Below are 18497 nucleotides of genomic sequence, written 5' to 3'. Positions count from 1 at the left end.
TATAAAAATACTTCTAGAAGAGGAAAATAAAATAAGGCAATGCGAAATATATATTAGAGCTAAAGCAACGAATAAGGTTAATAAATAACCTTCGTATAAGTCTTATTCTTATTTAGAAAAAATAGTATTAGATATTTAGGGGCTAATTAAAATGCCTACTTATAATAAATATTACTATTATATTTCTTTCCTAGACGTAGGAACCCGATATCTAAAAATATACCTTCTTCGAAAAAAGGGAGAAGCTCTAGATAGGTTCCTAGAATTTAAAAATAGGGTAAAAAATAACCCTAAAAATACTAGGATTAGAGAAGCATTTTCTAATAATGTTAAAGAATTTATATATAAAATAAAGCTCTATTATAAAAAAGAAGGAATTACCTTTAATTCTAGTCCTCCTAGGACGCCGGAATCTAACGGTAGAATAGAAAGAATAAATCGTACTATATTAGAAAAAGTACGAGCTCTTTTATTTACTGCTAGGCTTCCTAAATATCTATAGGGAGAAGCTATTTTAATAGCTACCTATTTATATAATAGATGACCGCATTCTACGATAGGATTTAAAAGTCTTATAGAAAAGAGGGATAATATAATACTACCCTTCGAGACCTTAAATAAAATTAAGACCTTTAGAAGCCTTATATATTATAAGAATAAAGACCCTAAAGATAAGCTAGATAATAGAGCTTTAAAGGGAATAATAGTAGGCTATTTAGAAAATGCATATAAAATCTAGGAATTTTCTACGAGAAAGATTACTATCTCTAGAGATATTACTATACTAGAAAATAAATTTATAAAAAATCTAGAAATCTCTAGTAGTAATAATACCTTTGATTTTAATTCTATTCTAAATAAAGATAAGCTAGAAAGCTATATCCTTATAAAGGAAGCTACTAGAGAACCTAGAGATAAAAGTCCCTCGCCTTCTATAGAAGAAGAGTCTCTAAATAACGATCCTATTCCTACTACTAGTAAAATAGTAGTAGAATTACCTAAGAAGCTAGAAGGGTTCGATTCTAACTATATCGAATACCCTAACGTTAATTTATTTCTAAACTACGATTTTATAAAGTTAATTCTAGCTAGTATAGAAAATTAGGATCTAAAAATTCTAAAGACCTATAAATAGGCAATAAATAGCCCTAAAATAGCATTTTAGAAAGAAGCTATAATTAAGGAAATTATCTAGCTAATTAAATATAAAACTTAGGAATTTTCCTAGCTCCCTAGGGATAGGGAGGCTATAGGAGGCCGCTAGGTCTATACTATTAAGAAGGATAGTTAAAATAATATAATAAAATATAAAGCCCGTTTCGTAATATAGGGATTTAAGCAGATCTATAGCTTAGATTTCCTAGATACCTTCTCGACTATAGCTAGACCCGAATCTATTAGAATTCTACTTATTTTAGCTATTATCTACGAATTCAAAGCTTTATAAATAGATATAATAAATGCCTTTATATATACCGATATAGATAGCGAAGTATATATCGATCTTCCTATAGGCTACGAAGAATACGCTCTTAAAGAATATTATTTAAAACATAGATTAGCTTATAGAGCTAAAGGAATTAAATTAACTAAATTCCTAGACCTATATAAAACCGGTTAAATTAAAGCAAAGCTAAAGAAAGCATTATATAGCCTAAAATAAAGTCCTAAGCTCTAGTATAATTATTTAAAAATTATACTAAATAATCTCGGATTTCTTCTTCTTTTAATAGATAAAGGAGTATTTATAAATAAGGACTATAGTATAGCCTTAGCAATTTACGTCGACGACTTTCTTATAGTAGGGCCTCTAAATCTATAATAGAAGAAAGATTATTTAAAGAATTATCTAAATTCTTAGATTTTACTATCTTAGGAGATATAAAAGACTTCTTAGGTCTAAATATTATAATAAACCGAGAAAATAAAGAGCTATATATATCCTAAGAAAATTATACCTTAAATAAATAAAAGGAATTTAATAAAGAAGGTTTAGGAACTTCGAATTTACCCGCTATAGTAGGCTTTAAGCTTATAAAAGCAAAGGAATTACCTTCTAAGGAAGATATATTGCAATTTTAGAAAGAAATAGGATCTTTATTATACTTAGCCTTATTTACTAAGCTAGATATCTTATATTCTATAATTTCCTATGCTAGATTCGCGGCTAAGCCCGACTAGACGTATTTTAAGGCTTTAAATATAATTTAGAAATATTTAAATAAATTTCCTAGCCTAAAGATTAAATATAATTATAATATCCCTTTACCTATCTATATAAAGGGTTTTACCGACTTAAGCTAGGCGTCGGATTTAACGGACGGAAAATCCTTTTCCGGTTACTGTTTTTATATATATAATAATATAATAAGCTAGGCTTACTCTAAGTAGAAAGCCGTTGCCCTTTCTACCTACGAAGTAGAGTATATTAGCCTTAAGCAGGCAAATAAAGAAGCTATTTATTTAAATATGCTTTTTAAAAATATTACTAAGGATCTATCTATTAAGATTCCTAATACTATACCTCTTATTTTAAAGGATAATACTGCTGCTATTAAATTAGCAGAAAATCCGGAATTTTATAAAAGGTCTAAGTATATAAGATTAGCCTATTACTATACTAAAACTAGTATAAGAGAAGGGGAAATTAGAGTTTTTTAGAGAAATATTTACTAGGTTTTTATCTATTAAGATTTTCCTAGCAATAATAGGGTTTACCTTATATAAAGTTATCCTATAAATAATTATTATAACTATAGATTTTTCCTACTATAGGTTTTTCTATTAGTATATACCTAAGGATTTTTTTTTCTAAGAAAGAATAGGTTTTTATATATCCTATTAAGGTATAAGAATAGTTTTCCTAAAATTAGGTTTTTACCCTATATATATACTACTATAAATAAATTAGTAAAGAGTATATAAATCTACTCTTTAAGGGAGGCTATAAGGAATAGTGTTCCTATTATAAATAAAGCAGCTATAATATACTCTCCCGATTATATAAGCTAATAAGTAGTATATTAATTATAGACAAAATCTCATCCTATAGAGCAAGAATCGCTCGTTATTTTGCATGTTATTATACATTAAACGGGTTGCCGGTTATCGTATAATCGGGAATCGAAGGAATAGAGCTAGCTTAGAATGCTAGCTAAGACCTCTTAAGAACACCGGCACGACTAACCTCCTCTAAACACGATTATTAGTAGAACTAAGACACTTCTAGATTTACTCGAGATATTACGGAATTCCCTAGTCTTAGGGCTATACGGCAGCCTAAATCTAGTCCCGAAAGGTTCTTCCGTTTAGCTACAATTATCTATATAAGACAGCATGTCCGCTAGTAGATAGATAGGGAATTATTAACTTTAACACCTCTTCTATATACTAATACACTACTAATAAATTCCATTAAAAATCCTACCTTATACTCCTTCTTCCCCTCTATTACGTAGTCTTACGTAATTCCTTGATTTCCTAAAATTCCGCTTTTACTTATATACCTTAAGAATATTAAAAGCTATAACTTAATAATATTTATAATACTTATTAGCCTCTTATATATATATATACTACTTTAAGGGGCTATAAACTTAGTCGGCTAATTTATAAAGATAATATAAAGAATCCTATAAGACCTTATACTAAATATCTATAGGAATTTCCTTAATAATATAAGTATTAAAGGGCTTAATATAATATATAATAATAAAGGGGTAGCGCTAAGAGTAAGGAGATTTATCTTTAAATACCTTATTAACCTTAATAAAGTCTTTATTAACGTTAAACTCTTTAGTTATACGATTATAAGGGCTAAATCGAAATTCTACTAGTAAGTAACTAAAGTTATTAGTTATATTTATAAAATAAATAAAAGGTACCTTATAAAAGCTAAGGTTATTAAGATTAAGGAATAAATAAGATACCTTAATATAATATATATTAGAGCTTTTATTAATATTATAGGATATTATCGAATTTAAATTAAATAGTTCGCTATCTTAGTAAAACCCCTTATAGACTTATTAAAGAAAGAAGTTTACTAAAAGTAAGGAGATAAATAAGTAAAAGCGATAGCTACCCTTAAAAAAGCTATTACTAATCTAGTCTTTTTAGTACGATAAAAATTAACCTTAATTTTCTATTTAATCTTTAGCCTAAGACTTAGATAGCCGCTATATTCTTATATAATAGATCGCTTATATAGTACTATAACTTTTAAACGCCTTTCTAGCTACTTTATTAATAGCTATATAAAAATAATAAAGATATAAGCTATTAGTAGCTCTAGCTTAATACTACTTTTCTTAAGGCGTATAGCTACCGAGCTTACCTTTTAATAACTAAGGCCCTTTAAAATAAATAGAAAAATAACCTTAAGACTAACCTTTATACTAAAATCGGTTATTTAGTAAGCTATAACTCTATTAAATTTTTTAGGATTTAGATCCTTTTATTATCTAAAGTCTAAAAGCTTAGAGATATAACCTTTAATAAATATAAGTTCTATAAAGAAAAGGTAAAGCTATAGGAGCCTATCCCTTAACGCTTAAAAGTATAGCTTTTAGTATATATTAAAGATAAATTAAAATATAAGGAAATCCCTACTTATATAAAAGAGCTTAATCCTTAACTAGATACCCCTTCTTTAACTATATTTAGTTAAGAAGATAATAGTACTATCTAGGTTTAATAAGAACCCTTTAAATATAAAGATTTAAAGGATAAGTTTTATAACGTAGATAACCTATACCTAACGCCTAATCTTACTTAGAGCGATTAGTAACTTCGACGCTTATTATATCTACCTAAGCTATAAAACTTTAGTAGCTTTAGTAGTTCCTAAAACTACTTTTATAGCTCTTTCTTTCTTAGATAAGAAGAAAAGCTATATTATCGCTCTTTACCCTTAGAGCTAACGTTATATAAGGAACTAAGTATATACTGCTTTAGCCCTTAATTTAAAAAAGTAGCTTATACTAAATAGAAATTACTTTAATAGAGAGGAACCTTTAAGGCTATTCCGCGAGACTAAGTAATAGGTTAGCCGTTGCCCTTAACCTAGGTATTTAAGTATAAATTTAATAAGTATAGCTTCCTTATTAAGTTTAAAGCCCGCTTATATATATAGAGAGACCTTTAAAAGCTAGGTAATAAAGATACTTATACTACTACCTTACTAGAAAATTATTCCGCGTTCTTATAGCTATTATAGCTAGATTTAACCTCGAATCTTAATAGCTCGATATAGTTAATACCTTTACTAACGCCCTCTTAGATAAAGATAAGGAGGTCTATATATTATTCCTAGATAAATACTATAGATAAGGCTAGGTCTTATACCTACTCTATATACTTTATAGCTTATAGCGTTCCCTTTTTCTTTAATAGAAAGAGCTTACTATAGTATTTAAAGAGCTTAGCCTTTTATAGTATCTTAATAAGCCCTATATTTTCTAAAACGACTAGCTTATAGTCTTCTTCTTTATTAATAATAATATCTTCCTTTATTATAAGGATAATAAGGATATAGCTAATTATATAGTTATAGCCCTTAAGAGGAAATACGCTATAACTAATTAAGGGGAATTATAGTAGTTTCTAGGTATCTATATCCTTTATAACTAAAGTAATAAGAAGCTTTAGCTATACTAAGACTCCTATATTAAAAGGATAGTTTAACGATTTAGCCTTCGATACCTTAATACCTTTAAAGGAGCCCCTTTTTTATATAACGAAGTCTAGCTAAATATAAGGTAAGCTTCTTAAGACTAAATTTAGCTCTATTAAAGTAAAGTTAGATTGCTAAACTATACTATATATATTACTTATCTAAATATAGCTAAACTAGTATCTAAACTAGCTAAATTCCTTTATAACCCTTTTAAGCTTTATTTTAAGCTCGCGGACTATTTAATTAAGTACTTATATACTACTAAGTATCTCGCTATTTAGTTTTTAGGCACCTTTAGCTTTAACGGAGACTATATTACTTTAATCTAAGCTTAATATTATAGCGACTTTTAGAGCGCTTTAGACGCTGCTTTCGCTAATAATAAGGAAATATATAAGTTATCTTAGGGTTTAATTTATACCTTCTTTAGCGGCCCTATTACTTAGAAAGCTAGGAAATAAAATATAGTTACTACTTTATTTATAGAAGCTAAGCTTCTCGCCCTTATATATATAGCTAAGGAAACTATTACTACTTTCTATTTCTTTTAATAGCTTTCTCTTAAGCTTAATAGGAAACCTATAATCTAATATAATAACCTTTAAATAATTCGTCTTATTATATAAGATATCCCTTACTTTTATATAGCCCTTCGTTATATCGATATCTACTCTTATTAAGTAAGGCAGTTATATAAGTAGGGCTACTACGACCTTATTTATATACCTACTTTATAAATACTTATAAATAGCCTTATAAAGGTTTTACTAGGCTAAAAATTTACTTACTTTACTAAATAACTTAGCCTTATTAATATCTCTTTACTTTTAAAGGTATAGGTTCTTTAGTTTATACTACCTACCGGCTAGTATAACCTAGGGGGGTATATTATATAAGGTATATTAGTCTTTAATAGTCTAATTCCCTTATTTATATAGTTAGCCTATATTTTAGGTTATAGTAGTTTATAATACTATATTAGTAATAGATTTAAACCTTTTAGATTATATCGTTATCTAAGCTACCTAAGTAGCGATATCGCTACTTAGTCTAAAGTTATAAGTATAAGAAGCTAACTTCTTACTATTACTTAGATAGAGAATTAAGAGCTACTTAGTCCCTAATCTTTATACTTACTTAGCTTATCCTCTATATAATAAATTATAGTAATTTCCTTAGATATTTAAGGGATTTCTATAAAGGATATTACTTAAATTTCCTAGAGTCTTTTAAGGATTTCTAAGTAAAATCTTTACTATAATTCTATAAGATTCTATAAGTTACTATATAATAAATATTACTTAGATTTCTAGGTATCTTTTTAAGATATCTAGGTAAAATCTCTATTATATTTTTATAGGATTCTATAAATCGCTACGCGCTTATTATATAGGGTATAAAGTAGTAGTAAGTATAAAGATTAAGAAGTAAAAGAACTCTTAATTTAGCTATTTAAAGGGGAAAAGGAGTAATATCTTTATAGATAATATAAAGGAGTAGGTAAGAGATACTAAAAGTATTTAATTATATAGTATAGGTGCCTATAACGTATATATAATATTAATAGTTAGTATAGCTATTTAGTATAGTATAGATAGTAAGGGTTAGCTTATTAAAGGCTAATATCCTATATATAACAGCGCTAAATATCGCCTAGATTTCTAGGTATCTTCCTAAGATATCTTAGTAAAATCCTAGTAGCGCGGTCTATAGGTTTCCTTAGATTATTATAGCGGATATTATATAGATTTCTAGGCGCTTTTATAGCGTATCTAAGTAAAGTCTTATCGGCTCGGAGAATCTTTAGTTAATCTAGCGCGTCTTCGGGTCTATTTTATAGGAATAACTATCTAGATATATACTTATACCTATAGAAGCTACCTTTTATCTCTAATACTCTTAGTTTATATATATTCTATACTTAGCGCTATCTACTAAGGTATTTCCTATAGGTCTTAGCGTTACCTATTTTATATAGTATATATATTAAGCTAATAATATTACTTACTTTCTTTTTTTAAAGAGTTAAAGATTTAGTAATATATAAGGAAGATTATAGCCTTCTTTCTTTTATAGTAGGAATAGCTTTATTCTACGCGCTAAATAGTAAGGCTAGCCTTAAAAGCTCGCTCTAATAATAACTTCTTCTTTAGGCCTAGCCTCTTATTCCTATAGTTAAGCTACTTTAGTAGCGGCCGCGCCTCTTTAAGCGGCGGCATTATAAACTTTAGCTTTAAAGCTTTAAAATAGGGCTAGTAATATAAAAAATAGTATACGTCTAATAGAAATTGCAAACGGCTTAGTATATATACTATAGAAAATAAGTAGCGCTAAGACCTATAGGGAACACCCTGGTAGACGGCGCTAAGACTAGTCTAATTTATTAAATTACTATGGTAGATTCTTTAAAGGCAACCCTCCTTTTCCTACTCTCGCTGCTATAGCCTTTAGCTTGCCTTATAACCCCTCTACCTTTTTATATAATTCGTATATCTGCGGGGAATAGAGTTAACAATCCCGCAGACCCACTCTACTTAGAAATAAAAACGATTAAAACTGTTGTATATCTTATTATATAGGTTAGCTATGAGATTAGTTTAAATTAAGGTATATACTTACGTTGCACCTGCTACAACTAAATCAACAGTTCTCGCTTTAGTTAAGCCAGATAATACTGCAACGAAACCAGTGGTGGCAATTATGATAATAGCTAGTCGAGCATTTAAGCCGCTAACAAAGTTGCATATAACGACAGGGGTTAAAAGCAAGCCAACGATGAATGGTGTTACTAACAGTCTGGCTGCCTGGGTTGTGGATGCCGGCGGAAATATGTGCACGTTTGGGTCTCTCGAGATGCTAAACCGGGAATTCTTTGTCATGATTAGCATCCAGTAGCAATGCCTAGAGTGGATTTCTTACCTTGCTAAAATGCTCGCGGAAATAGACGCGGCCATCCTCCACCAACGCCCCTATCCACGTCATGGCGCTATCATCTGTGACGGCTACACTAAGAAGATCTTCGGTCTGTGCTAGGTATGCCGTTTCTTCCCGAGCTATGCAGCCATTCCCATCTACCCAGTTTCGCAAGTTCGTTATGTCTCGACGCGATGCGGCTTCAAAGCCAATTACCCGGCGATTTCTTTCGACCAATGCATCTACCCCTCTTTTAGTATTGTTCTGAGGACGATTAGAGAGAAACGCACCGTAGTCAGTCAATCTTTTATCAATTTCTAACAAAACAGCGCGTCTCTCCTTATTGGTGTCTCTTCTGCTGCATCCAAGGGATAGCGGGGTGGCTTCCTCTTGATCTATCGTCTCTAGCTGCTTTTCAAGCAGTAAGAGCCTATCTTGTTTAAGTAGGAGTAGGCGCACACGTAGATTAGAAAACCGGCGACAAAGATGGAACGAGCTATCAGACGCAATAAGTGCCGAATATCTAGGGTATCCAGGCGGGTAGTCTTCAACTAAGCTATGTTAGCCGTTAATGTAGCGCATTTAAGGTCGGTTCACGTCGTACTCTGCACTCTCTCTCGAGCCCCTTGCGGGGAACCATTAATAACCCGAGGTTGGCTGGCACACCTCGCCCCTAAGCTGTTGGTATCTCTGCGCGGTGTAAAGGGAGAATCGCTGCGGTGGCCAAGTTCGATATCGGCCTCTAGTGAGTCTTCCATATTGCAGCCTTGGGGTTTCCCTAGGGCCATGGAATGTTGTATGCAAGGCAGGATTTGGGGTTTAACTCGGGCAGAAATGAGACGGAGCGCCGCCTTGTGCCACAATTTATTCCGGCCGGAGGGAATTGTGGCAGGTGGGAAATGTGTATTTTTACGTTTATATGGGATCAGAAGGTGCATAGATACTGGCGTAATAACTGCCCGGGCGCTCCGTTCTATATTCCTAGTTTTGCTCAATTCAACGTTGCAACACGTCCTCTAGATGCTCCCTTTTGAGCTCTGCCGCATATATTGAGAGGCTGCGCCCAAGCCTACAGGAAAGAATTATCGCGGCGCAGCAGCGGCAGTGAGCAAACCTGTGGCTTAGTTAGGCAGCCACGACACATGGCGTACGATGATTCGTGGATCGATGCAGCGTCTGCTGCAGAGCACCAATTCAAGCAAGTCCTAACGGCCTCGGGAGGTGGTGGCCCCACATGTCTTGGCGCCACCGGATTTGTATACAGAACGTACGTACTTTTAGCTAAGATACGGTCTTGAATGTGTGTAAATTGCCTCTGACCCTATCCAGGGCCTATCCAGGGGGCGGATGGTATGGACCTTTGGTACCAATACTAGCTTGCAGCATTTCTGTCGCATCAACATTCATAAGCATCCTTAAGTCCACTGTCAACGTGGGCCTACACTTTTGGGTGCGACAATTGAGGGATACGAAGTAACTTAGTTCCGTATGATGTTGGCGCACCCCGGGGAGCGGGCTCTAATAATTACACCAACGCCCCTTGCCGTTATCCCGCGTCACTAAGTCAGGCAGAAATGGAAGGCTAGGTTATTACGTTTTGTGCGGAGTATACAAATGACCAATGTTTTCCAGAACCGTTTCGTTGGCTGTTTCTGTCAGCCGTTTTCAGCTTCTGACGCCGCGCCCCTTGGTGCAGGCTGCCGATAGCTCCATAATAAGAGGCACCAGGCGCCCCCCTCCACTGGGAAGGTAGGCTGTTTAATCCCTATTCTCACCGTCCTACCCTCCTCATTCACGACTACAAATTGAGTTTTTCCAGCCGTCACCATGCCCGATGAACCCGATGTTGCCGCGAGCCACTGGGCGATTTTGATTGGAGTCAATTTCTACGTCGGTGACACGTGCCTTAAGGGCGCAGTGCGAGATGTGGAGGTCGCCAAGCAGTATCTAGAGGCCGGGCCTGCACCCGTGGATATCGCCATTCTGACTGCAACAACGCCTGGGAACCCTGACGCTCGCGTTCCAGTCGAGGACCCAGCTTTCCAGCCAACGCGCGATAATGTGATTAAGAAGCTTGAAAGAATTCTCCGTAATGCCAAGGAGGGGGACTCTGTATACGTTCATTATTCCGGCCACGGCACACGGAGGAAGTCCCCGGACGATTTCGTTAAATACGCTCATGAGGCCGGGAACCTTGCATTTGTTCTTTTTGAGGATGATAGAAAACATCTGGACTTCGGCTATAGCTATTTCAATGGGCAAGACCTCGCCAGCTATCTAGACCGGATGGTAAGGAAAAAGCTTCTCGTGAACCTCGTCATCGACTGTTGTTTCTCGGGAAGTGTCATGCGCGCTGGCCAAATACAGAACGCTGGTGTTCGGTCCATTAAATACAATCCACTTGTCGATGCGGCGTCGTCACAGGAGCCCTGCCTACCCCCCTCTACTGGCCAGAATGCTTTACGAGATTCTCGGATACCACCGGACAACTGGCTTGTCAATCCCGACGGGTACACAATCCTCGCTGCTTGTGGTCCACATGAAAATGCGCATGAAATTCATTTCGAGGGAGAGCGAAGAGGGGCGCTCACGTCTTTCATCATCTGGGCTCTCAGCGCCTTGAGGAAGGCTGGTGTAGAGGTCACACACCAGTCTCTCTATCAGCATCTGCGTATCATATTCCACGCACATTGGCCGCGGCAAACTCCAATGCGTTACGGACTTGGAAAGTTCTCCTTCTTCGACAAGCTTGGCCCTACGTATCATACATCCTCCTATGCTCCAGTCTTTAGGAAGGATCATGATGGCCCCTTGTACTTAGGTGCGGGACAGGCGCACGGCGTTTACAAGGGCGACGAATATCTCGTGTGCCCATTTGTCACTCCAGGAAGAATTGACAGTAAGGCACAAAACGAGCTCACAAAAGTTAAAGTGGATAGGGTTCGTTGTCTTGAATCGGACTTAGTGGAAGTCGTATCGACATTGTCCCTACAAGCCGTCAAGACGGGTTGGATAGCAAAGCCGTTGACGTCTCTCTCGCCTAGGAAAATATCCGTACGGATCAAGGCAAGCGCTAGAAATCAAGTCCAGAGAGAAGCTTCGGAGCAGCTGCGTTTCCTAAACCTTTGTGCCGAGGACGAGAAGACAGAATCTTGCCTGTTCAATGTCACAGTCAATGAACATGCTGAATACGAGATACTGGATTCGGAATATCAGAGCATCATCAGTCTGCCAGCCATACCGCTTGAAGAGCCTGGAGCGTCTGACCGTGTCGCAAACGTCTTGCAGCATCTCGCAACATTCAAGTACCTAGAAGGCATCGAGAATCGACATCCAGACTTGGCCTTTGAAAAATCATTCTTGCTTGTTCCTATCAACGGCGACGGAGCTCCCGAAATTTTCGATGTTAAGCATGGCGGTGAATGGGGCTTTACAATCGAGAACCTCGGGGAAACGCCTCTATATCTGGCCTTGTTCAACTTTACGCCGTCCTGGAAGATTATCAATCTTATATCAGGTTCCGGCGGAGGGGATTTCCTGGTTGTGCAGCCAAAGAATGACGAGGCAGAAAACAGCAACAAGGAAACTCTACGGTTCGCGATGGAAGTTCCAGAATTCCTTCAAAGTCGGGGCATAAAACGGTGCGAAGACATAGTAAAGGTCTTCATCACCAGCAAGCCAACAGATTTCCCAAGCATGGTCTTGCCAGAAATCCCCCTCACCGGAGCAATTCCTAATAGAGCCGTTCGTGGGGATGTCTATCAAGTGCAGGAGTTTCTTTGGGGGCTAACCACAGGCTTCCGGGGCCAAGATTCCACCGTAACAGAGGGATGGGCCACCCGAAACTTCATCATCTGCACAGCTATAAAAGAAAATAGGTAGCATGGGGAGAATCTTTACGTTAATAGCTAAGCTTTTATCATCTATCAACCTAGCATTTGCATTCTACTAATTGCCCTTATCTGCTGCCGTCCCAGTCTCACCCATCACAAGACAGCAACTGTGTCTCTTCATACCAGCCATTGTTCTTGACTGGGCTTCCCTTCTCATCGCAGAGCCTGTATTGTCCATCGCTCACAGAAGATACTCTATACGGCCCTTCACGCGTCTCTTCAGCACCAAGGAGGTAAACTTGATCATTGATTCGGAACTTTGGGGCCTGGTAACGATCAGAAAATGCGGACGTTGCTCGGATGTATATCCTTACGGGGCCCTTTCGGATTCGAGGACGGGCCCCATCTTCGCAGAAAATGAACCTGGGTATTTCAGTATTTCAGAATGGAAATACAATTGTGCCGTTAATAAGGGGGTCTCACCTTGGCTCTTGATCCATTGTCCTGTCGCTTCTTTAATGGAGGTGTTTTGTAGGCGTCGCGTAAAATGCGTTATATTAAACGGATATTTGGTCGGGTGTGCTCCGTATTTATCTTCCAGCCCAGCCATTCTCTCAACCTGCTTTAGGCAGCATCTGTTAATCGCTCATCTTCATGCTACTAGGCAATCCAGCACAGCCTCGTGTGGTAGTGCGGCTGCGCCTGGCCCCGGCGCTTCGCGTCCTCAGCCCGAATTCTGCCTTACTGTCACAATACGAGGCTAACGAATGCGTCGGTGTTGGTCTAGCTATTGGCAGCCCGCACCTAGGGGTGCGGCATCAGCTGTTGAAAACGCAACCCAGCAAATAAGGCGTCCGCTGGATGATTCTAGGCATCATGAGCAACGGCAGAAGCAAAACAGGATGCCCTGCAGTCAGACTTTCACGCCATCGCATGGACTTCCATGCTCTCACACTGAAGAAACTAGAGGAGCATCCGCACTGACATTGAAAGCGAGATGAGGTTCAGCCGCTCCATATTTTGGAACCTCGGACCATGTGCTGGACAAGATTATAGGCCACATGCAATTCACTTTTTAGATGTTTGTGTATCACACCATGCAGACTAGCAAATGCTGTGTATGTGGCCGTTGTAGCCGATGTGTATGTAACAAAGTTGAGCATCCGCGCTTATCTTGCAATAGACCAGATCAACAATAGATATATATCTCTCCTTTATCACAATCATCGGTTAGAGTTTTCACTTATCAATATAACTATCACCACAAGCTTCGCCCTCGGGCTGCTAGCCCTCTACACGTGGATCCGACATGATGACTATGCGCTAAGTGGCATACGAATTGGCGAAGCAACGATGCTAAACTCCAAAATGAACATAGGGAACCCAAAGCGGCGTCCTGAACACTGTCTCGACTCTCTTGCCTACAGTTATCAGTGACGCATCTCTTTTCTCCGCCTGCTCTTCTCTCCGCCGTTCCTCGCACAGCCATTTCTCTCGAAGCGCGCGGGTAGCCTCATGGAGAGCAGTGCTGACAGAGGCATCGTCCAGCGTGCTATTATTCCCTAGTGACTCGTATATCGTCCTGGCCATGTCCACACATAGATGGTCGTTAACTTCCCAAAGCGTTCCAATGACATGCCGGAACCCGGCCAGTTGGAAAGCGCTCGTCAGATGCACGCTCTCGTCGGCCGACTCCTTGTCTAGGTTCTTCCCGGTCGCGCAGGCCGAGAGGTAGGCGAGAAAGGGCGAGGCCGCGCTGAGGCCAGTCTCCATGAGCTTTTCCACCGTCAGAGGGCTGTGTTCCCAATCCTGTAGATACAGTAGGCTCTGCAGTGGATCCGACCGCGGGCTCCCATGGCCTGCAAAGTGGAAGATGGTGCAGTTCGCCAAGGCTGAAACCATCTCGTCTCGGCGCGGTGGCGGCGAGAGAACCGGCAGGCGTAGAGGGCCCGAACAGCACATAACCCGCACGGCGCTGATCTCGTCGGCTGCGTACTTGAGAGGGCCCTGGCCCGGCGTCTCATTCATCGAGACGACAACGACAGATCCGTTCGTCTTTGCGCCTAGGCCCCGGCTTTGCAGCCGGCGGGTCCGGATGATTGTCTTGATAGATGAGCTATACGACGACACAACTCGGTCGAGAGCCGTCCTTTTGCTGCCATCCATATGGTATCCGGCCGCATGGAGCGGAAACCTGCCCAGCGCGCCGGTTGGAATCCACCAGACACGGGGCCAAGGCACTGCCGTCGGGACATCAGTAAAGCCTAAGGCTTGGAGCACGGGCCCAACAACGACGTCCCAGAGCCATTTCAGAGTCTCGGTGGACTGCAAATTAGCGACCCGACTCTGAATCGCTTTGTGGGTGAGGCCGGGTAGGTGTAGTGCGCTAACGCCCGATGCCTGGATAATGAGCGCGTCGCATCTGTGAGGGCTCACGTTAAGGACGACGATAGGACCTAGCGCGGCCTCCTGGCACATTTCATATTCGGTCGGGGGTTTCAAAAACGCACCAAACCCGGGCTCGCGGCGAACTTTGATCAGAAGCTTCGACATCACCCTGCTGGCGAAATGGCGTCGGTCTGGGACAGACCAGGTGGCCGGGGCTCCCACGATCTTGATCGGGTTGCGTGAAGCCGCCGCATCAAGCAGCCGTTGTAGAGCCTCAAAGCTGTCCGCCATCTCCGGGCGTTGCTCCCTCAGCTCCGAGAGATCAGTGCGCAGATTATAAAAATTGCCGGCTAGGAGTCCACGCCCAGTCTCCGCCAACTCGAGAGCTACTCTGGGAGCTTGGCCAGAGTGTAGAGCAATGGCGGCAGCGTTGGACGCGATGCCAAAAGCCCGGGAGAGAAGGTGCTTCTTATCGTCGGCCGAGAGGCAGGTGGTGACGGAGATGGGAATCAGGCTGACCGCCAAGCGGGCATCTTCGAAGCCGTTAGCTCCTGGCTGGAGGGCATCAGGCCTCGAAAGGAGCTGACGACCGGCGTAGAGGCAAGGGGCTGATCCTTTCATGGAGCGTAGGGTCTCCCGGAAGTATTCCGTTGACTGGTTGCGGTCCTCAATGTCCTCGGTGACAGAGAAACGTTGGTCAAGATAGCTGCCAAGATTGCCCATCAGGATCGTTCGGAGAGCATAGTCGGAAGGAATCTCGGCGACGGCTTGTCTGGTGATGCTGATGGCTTCATCTAGGTCCTTTATTTCGTGCTTGAGTTGAAAATAATCGGCCAGATGTTTTCCGAGCTCGCGCACGAACATCCATCGGTTATCGTCGTAAGAGCCCCCCTCCTCGACGGCTTGTCTGCCTACTCGGAGAGCCTCTTCCAGGTCCTCGACGGTGCTCTTGCGGGAGTAGCGACAGCGCAGCAAATCTCCCAAATTGCATAGCCTTGTCGGGCGGCTGGAGTTCCTGGGGGGCCCTTCCGCCAACGCCTGCCGGATCGTCACGATAGCCTCATCCAGGTCATTAGAGGCGCTGGTGCGAGCGAAACGGATCCCGAGACTAGCTCCTAGATTGCCCAGATAGCTCCATCGTTTCAACTTGTCGTCGACAGGCGTCGCCGCGATAGCCTGCCGAATCAAGCCGATTGCCTCATCCAGGTCCTCCATGACACCCACGTACTGGAAGCGTTGACACAGAACCTTTGCAAGATCGTTCAGCAATCCCGCTCGCCCCGGGTCTGCGAGAGGAGTCTCGGCGACAGCCTGTCTGAACAAGTCAATGGCTGCTTCTCCTGAGTCAAGTTGTGGATCCGTTATATTGACCGGTTCTAGGTGACTTGTCTCGGTGTTGCTGAAGGCTTCTTTGCGTATGCTGAAGGCTTCATCCTCTTTGATGTATCTTCTCGTCCTGAAGTGACTGCTGCTTTGATGCAAGATGACTTCGCTTGGGGAGCTGGTTTCCCAGTTTCCATAGTGGTTGGCATCCGTTTCAACTTCCATCTTCCACACTGAGTTTCTCCAGCCCTGATATCGTGCCAAAGGAAATATGCCAATTTCACAGCTCGGGGCCTGCGTCAAAGACGCCAGGAATCTGCCAAGGTCGTCGTTTTCATGCTCCGCCTCAGCCATGGCTCCGATTTCCCACTGGTTCGTGTGGCAATGCAGCGTGGGCGTGGCCCGAAGGTTTGTCTGGAACTCGTGCAGATGCTCGTCAGAGAATCTGTCGTCTCCGGGCTCGGCATCCTCGTGCACATGGCCAAAGCAGAACCAGCTCCAGGAGTCGGCGTAGGGGTTATTCTCGTCGACAACGCCATTATTAGACCATCCTGCGATGCGAGGTGATTAGCATCTACTTGATGGGCTGGCAATTATGGCAACCGGGAGTTCAGCCTTGCCTTGATCATGCGACCATATCCGGACAGCTAGGCGCCGCAGCTGCCCCGGTCGTGTCTTAAAGGTTATATATGGACGACGGGGAGTATTCTGATGGAATGTCTCTAGGCGTGTCTTGGAATAGACAAAACACCCACCAAGCTTGTCTTCTGAGGCTTCCATAACGAGGTATTTCGTATCTGCTCAACAATGTTGGCCACGCATTACAGCACAGAAATGAGTTGCGGCCGAGATTGAGCGGCGATGATACTACATGTACGGAGGTGCACCTCAACTGCCCTTTATTGTGACATCAAGAGCCGCGTACGCCTGCCCGCGACTTGTCGTTTTGCATCTGACCTCAAGATCCCCACGAATCATCATCGGGCAAATGACCACCTGCCACGTCGCCAACGTGCCGCTGCGACGCATGGGCTGGCTTTGCAGCCTTGTCGTGCGCCTTGGCCCCGATTCGACATCGAGCCATGTATCCATAAGGCTGACTGTCTAGACACATGAAAGGGGCCATTTCGCTGAGACATGTGCCGGGCTTTTGCGTACGTTTCAGCCTTTTCGTCAGCGCTAGACATGTGCATGTGTCGCGACTGGTCCATCTCAGCGGCACAACACGACGAGTGCATAATTATGCAAAAATCCCGCAACAGGTTTTGGATTGACGCCTTTTGAAGGACCACGACGATCCTATTTGGGGGCTATTGCGGCTCAACACTGGCCCCCCTCGGCCACCCATCAAGCGCGGGCAACCCGAAGTCGTCTTGCCTAACCACCACTGTTCTGATGTGCCACAAGAGGGGGGGGGGGTGAAACAAAATGAGCGAGGATGGGCGCCTCCTCGCCATTCTGCTCGTCTTGCAGACGTAGCCTAGCAAAGGTCCATGGATCGTCTCTATTTGACACCTCAAGCCCGCTTGCGTCCTGCGCCTGTTGTAGCCAGTCAAACGACAAATAGGCTAGTCGTCCAACGTTTACTCGTGCCTGCACCACGTTGGAGTGCCTCCACAGTGCTCTCACACATCAAGCATGGCTTTCCGTGCGGCAACGTCTATACGACATACATGTTGCTAATGGGAATCGACCTATCTCTCGACAACGAACCTCGAACCTACGAAACTAGCGATCCAGTCTCTATTGGCAATCTTGACGGCGGTGTCAACGACGTCGGCGCTCTAAGAGCATACCACGAGGTCTAGTATTCCGGCATTTATCTCTCTATCCTTACTTCATCCCCGTCCGTTGAAAAGGGCTAGAACAAGCAGCTAGCCGAGCCACTACGTCGACTGTCAACATTTAACAGCATTAATAGGAAGCTCGACGTAATATATGAACGAGCGAGGAATAAGGGATTTACCGGTAATCTGCCGGATCCCGTGACCCGCCGGACTTACACCGACATTCTGTCTTAACATTAATTTAGAACATCTTAATAACAATAGCGGCTATTAAATAAGCGCTTGCTTTCCTAAAGTCCTCTAAAGCTATTAATTACGCTAAAATAGCTCGTCGATTTAGCTATAATAAGACTATATTACGCCGCCGTTATTAAGGTAAATAACGCTTAAGACGTAATACAGACTCCCTTTATAAATTTTAACTATTAAAATAGTACGAACTAGACCTTATTACTTATATTTATAAGCTTTCGGTACGTAGTATCTTACCTACGCTATCTATAATTAAAAACTTCGCTTAAGATATAGCGAAAATAAAAGTTAAAAAGAACTAGCCGTATAGCTTTATTAACTACG

At 41.1% G+C, this 18497-nt stretch overlaps 2 protein-coding genes across 2 annotated transcripts; one reads left to right on the top strand and one right to left on the bottom strand.

The window, feature by feature from the left end:
- Positions 1-10417: 10417 nt before the first annotated feature.
- Positions 10418-12413, top strand: HRG_03994 (caspase domain-containing protein; the record flags this gene model as incomplete). The annotated part of the gene is made up of 3 exons (XM_044862465.1): positions 10418-10702; positions 11726-12334; positions 12387-12413. The coding sequence occupies 3 exons, from the start codon at positions 10418-10420 to the stop codon at positions 12411-12413; spliced, it is 921 nt and encodes a 306-aa protein (XP_044723491.1).
- A 1366-nt stretch (positions 12414-13779) lies between these two features.
- Positions 13780-16914, bottom strand: HRG_03993 (CHAT domain-containing protein; the record flags this gene model as incomplete). Its single annotated transcript, XM_044862464.1, has 3 exons — positions 13780-16685; positions 16755-16781; positions 16890-16914. The coding sequence occupies 3 exons, from the start codon at positions 16912-16914 to the stop codon at positions 13780-13782; spliced, it is 2958 nt and encodes a 985-aa protein (XP_044723490.1).
- Positions 16915-18497: the final 1583 nt, after the last annotated feature.

Source organism: Hirsutella rhossiliensis (assembly GCF_020360975.1).
Source record: "Hirsutella rhossiliensis strain HR02 chromosome Unknown scaffold00003, whole genome shotgun sequence".
Classification (NCBI taxonomy): domain Eukaryota; kingdom Fungi; phylum Ascomycota; class Sordariomycetes; order Hypocreales; family Ophiocordycipitaceae; genus Hirsutella; species Hirsutella rhossiliensis.
Note: the sequence above shows the minus strand (reverse complement) of the source record. Positions and strands in the feature narration are given on the sequence as shown.